The 3651-nt window shown below is 33.4% G+C and overlaps 1 protein-coding gene across 1 annotated transcript; it reads left to right on the plus strand.

Annotated features, from left to right (window-relative positions):
- The first annotated feature begins 380 nt into the window (after positions 1-380).
- Positions 381-1703, plus strand: nmd (no mitochondrial derivative). The gene is made up of 2 exons (XM_064679191.1): positions 381-625; positions 682-1703. The coding sequence occupies exons 1-2, from the start codon at positions 444-446 to the stop codon at positions 1628-1630; spliced, it is 1131 nt and encodes a 376-aa protein (XP_064535261.1). The 5' UTR covers positions 381-443; the 3' UTR covers positions 1631-1703.
- The last annotated feature ends 1948 nt before the right edge of the window (positions 1704-3651 follow it).

Below are 3651 nucleotides of genomic sequence, written 5' to 3' on the forward strand. Positions count from 1 at the left end.
AAAAAATAACATAATTTGTATAATAGAAGCTAGCCCTTCTCTCTGAAATCGCAGACGTTGCGCCTCGTACATGTCTGCTACTATGCGTTTCTTGTACTGTTTAAATTCCCTCTACCATTGCATAACAATTCGGTGTACCAAATCTTTGATTCCCAAATACGGAAAACTGCCACACAAAGTCAAACTTTTGGCGAGACGGTATGACGAGTTAACCAAATTCTTTGTAATTTTGATGGATGGCATTCTTGATTAAAACACGTTTGTGATATATCGATATTCTTGACGACGCGTTCCTACAAATGTCTTATCGGAAAATGGAATAGCAACATTTCTGGAGCTGAAATCGAATGCATTCCATCGATGTTTTGTCATCACTATTCTGGGTTTATATGTAATCCAATGTTGTTTTAATAAGTTAATCATTCGTAATAAAATAAGGACAAATGGATCATTTTAATTTTGGAGGCTCTGAAATAAATCGTGGACATGTGTTTCAAATGTTCCTACGAATCTCTATAGCCTCTGTAATAACATATTACTCTGTGAAATGGATGATGAACCAGTTAGATCCAACCAGTAAAAACAAAAAGAAAGCCAAATTGCTTGCCGAAGAACAATTAAAAAGGTTTGATGTACTTTATAAAATAAAATCAAGTAAAACTTATTGTACACTTTTTTCAGATTAAGTAAAGAAAATAATTTCAATGTTAATCTACAAACGTTTACTGATTATGAATTGATGATTGCATCACACCTAATTGTCCCGGCCGACATAACAGTTAAATGGAGCGATATAGCTGGCTTAGATTCAGTTATTCAGGATCTTCGTGAATCCGTTGTGTTACCTGTGCGACATCGCGATTTGTTCAAGGAATCAAAACTATGGCAAGCTCCGAGAGGTGTACTTTTGCATGGACCGCCAGGATGCGGGAAAACATTAATTGCCAAAGCTACTGCAAAGGAAGCGGGCATGAGATTTATTAATTTAGATGTGGCTATTCTTACTGACAAGTGGTACGGAGAATCGCAAAAGCTTGCATCTGCAGTTTTTTCGTTAGCTGCAAAAATTCAGCCATGCATTATTTTCGTAGATGAAATTGATTCATTTCTACGTGCACGTAATTCGAATGATCATGAGGCCACGGCAATGATGAAAACTCAGTTCATGATGCTATGGGATGGGCTAAGTACGAATCCCAACTCAGCAGTAATTGTAATGGGTGCTACTAACCGCCCTCAGGACCTCGACAAGGCTATTGTTCGTAGAATGCCAGCCCAATTTCACATAAGTCTTCCATCCGAAGTTCAAAGAATGCAAATTCTTAAACTAATATTGGCAACTGAAGAAATCGATCACAATGTTGACTATAATCATTTAGCTAAACTTACAACTGGATTTTCTGGGTCAGACCTTCGAGAAATGTGTAGAAATGCTTCTGTATATAGAATGAGACAATTTATGCGATCAAGTGATAAACTGCAATCGCCTTCAAATCTTGCAACTACCAATACTAACAAAACATTAATTACTATTACAATGGACGATTTGCTTAACTCTCACTTAAAAATGAAAGAATCTAAAATGCACACTGGTAGTCTTTTTCTGGAAAATCGAATGGATTTGGATTAAGTTATTTTGAACGTATATTTCGCTTCAAAAATGTTAATATTTCTTATATCAAAATATAAAAAGTATATAAATATGTCTTTTGTTTATATCCTGCAGTGCGCATTATAGTCCTTCGATATGTGGGACGCATTTAATGAGGCATCCCTAACCCGATAAATTATATACATAGTACATACACCTAATTCTCTTTTATTTAAAACGGTTTGTAAATAAACAAATTTGAAATTCTTTACACGATTTGAAACCATTGAACACGATTTAAAATCTTCAAGGCATACTTTTTTTTTGTAAAATTTAATTGTTGCCAAATATGTTCATGTCACAAATTTAGGGGAATTCCCTTTTTGTGGATACAAACAAATTTACTTTTCAGAGCAATTGTAAATAGCAGAAATTTAGGGGAATTTCCCTTTTTTGCATACAAGCAAATTTACTTGTCAGAGCAATTGAAATGTGTTAATATTTTGTGAACTATCAATGCAATCAGACGTTGTTTGGAAAGAAATTTTTTACAGGCAAATTGTTTTTCTAACGTTATATTAAATTTAAGTTTAGGGCATTAAGATAAAAGGTAAGCCAAAAAAATATTTTATATTCATTCAGTTATTTATATATTTATAATTTTGTTAAATATTTTATGTATACCTAAAAGAAAATGTCGAAAACTACAAATACAAAACGCAAAACCTTTTCTTTCGAAACCAAAATTGAAATTCTAGATCGCCTTCGAAATGGAGAAGGCTCAAATTTCTTGGCAAAATGTTCGGTTTAAACGAAGCCAAAGAGATGCTACTAAAGAACAAATGGAAAAAGCACTCATAATATGGCTTGAGGACAACAACAAACAACAAAAACGTTCCGTCCCGTAGACGGAAAAAATATCAAAATTCAGGCATTAAGGTTTTATAAAATGATACAAAATGAACAACCGTTTACCTCTACACATCAACTCCTGAGAAGAGCAACTTATTTTCTGCAAGCATAGGATGGTTGACAGGATTTCTTCAAAGGCATGCGCTTCATAACATAAAACTCAAGAGCAAGATTGCTTCTGGTGATCAGAAAGCTGCCAAAGAATTTCCACTAAAACTTAAAAAAGTTATTTCCGCTGGTGCTTACAAAACAGATCAGGTTTTTAAAGCAGACGAAACTGGTATTTTTTGGAAAAAATGCCGAGAAGAAGATATGTGGCCAAATTGCAAGAGAGTGCTGGAGGTTTTAAAGCTGAAATAGATGCTGATTCCATAGAAAGCAGTGATAGTGAAGAACCTGTTAAACTTACTGAAAATGTAATTCAAGAAGGACTTGAACTTGCAAATAAATCTGGGATACCATTTCGTCCCCAATGTTGAAAGAGCTGCACAGTTCCAACGAGAGCTGAATTCTTGTATGGCTCGTTACAAAGAATTATACGAAGCGGTAGCAACAATTGGCGAATTTGGTTCACTGTTAAAAATGTAGATGCCCAACGAGCAAAAGAAAGTCCAGTCCAAAATTTTTCCAGCGATGATAGTTGTTTTATACGCAAGCGAATGCGAGTAACTAATGATGATAGCAATTAAAATTATGTTCCTGTGCTTATGATTATCATTTTAATTTTTTTTTTTTAAATGTTTTTACCTTAAAAATTGAATAACCTTTTATTTTTGTTAACAACATAACTGTTTTACATCATTGTTTTTAGTTCCTGAAGTGGTCATATATATAATTTACTTTACTTTCAAGCTTAGAGTGCACATCCTTTTTTTTCTTTAATAACTATGCTTGTGTAAATACACATTATATATGTGATTTAACAAAATAAACATGAATAGTTGTTCTTAAAAATCCTGGTTTTTCACTAATGTTAATAGGTTTTAGAGATAAAGAACCAATCACCCCAATCATACGATCAACAATTTTTTTTTACACGTTCTTTTCTGGAACAAATCTACCGTGTAAAAAAAATTAGGTGTATATACAAAGCATACAAATTATTCATTTTGACCAGTATCAAAGATCACTCGATATGGCAATATTCC

This window comes from Drosophila montana, unplaced genomic scaffold, assembly GCF_035044405.1.
Source record: "Drosophila montana isolate Dmon_TW-CO22-7 unplaced genomic scaffold, ASM3504440v1 contig_198_1, whole genome shotgun sequence".
Taxonomy (NCBI): Eukaryota; Metazoa; Arthropoda; class Insecta; order Diptera; family Drosophilidae; genus Drosophila; species Drosophila montana.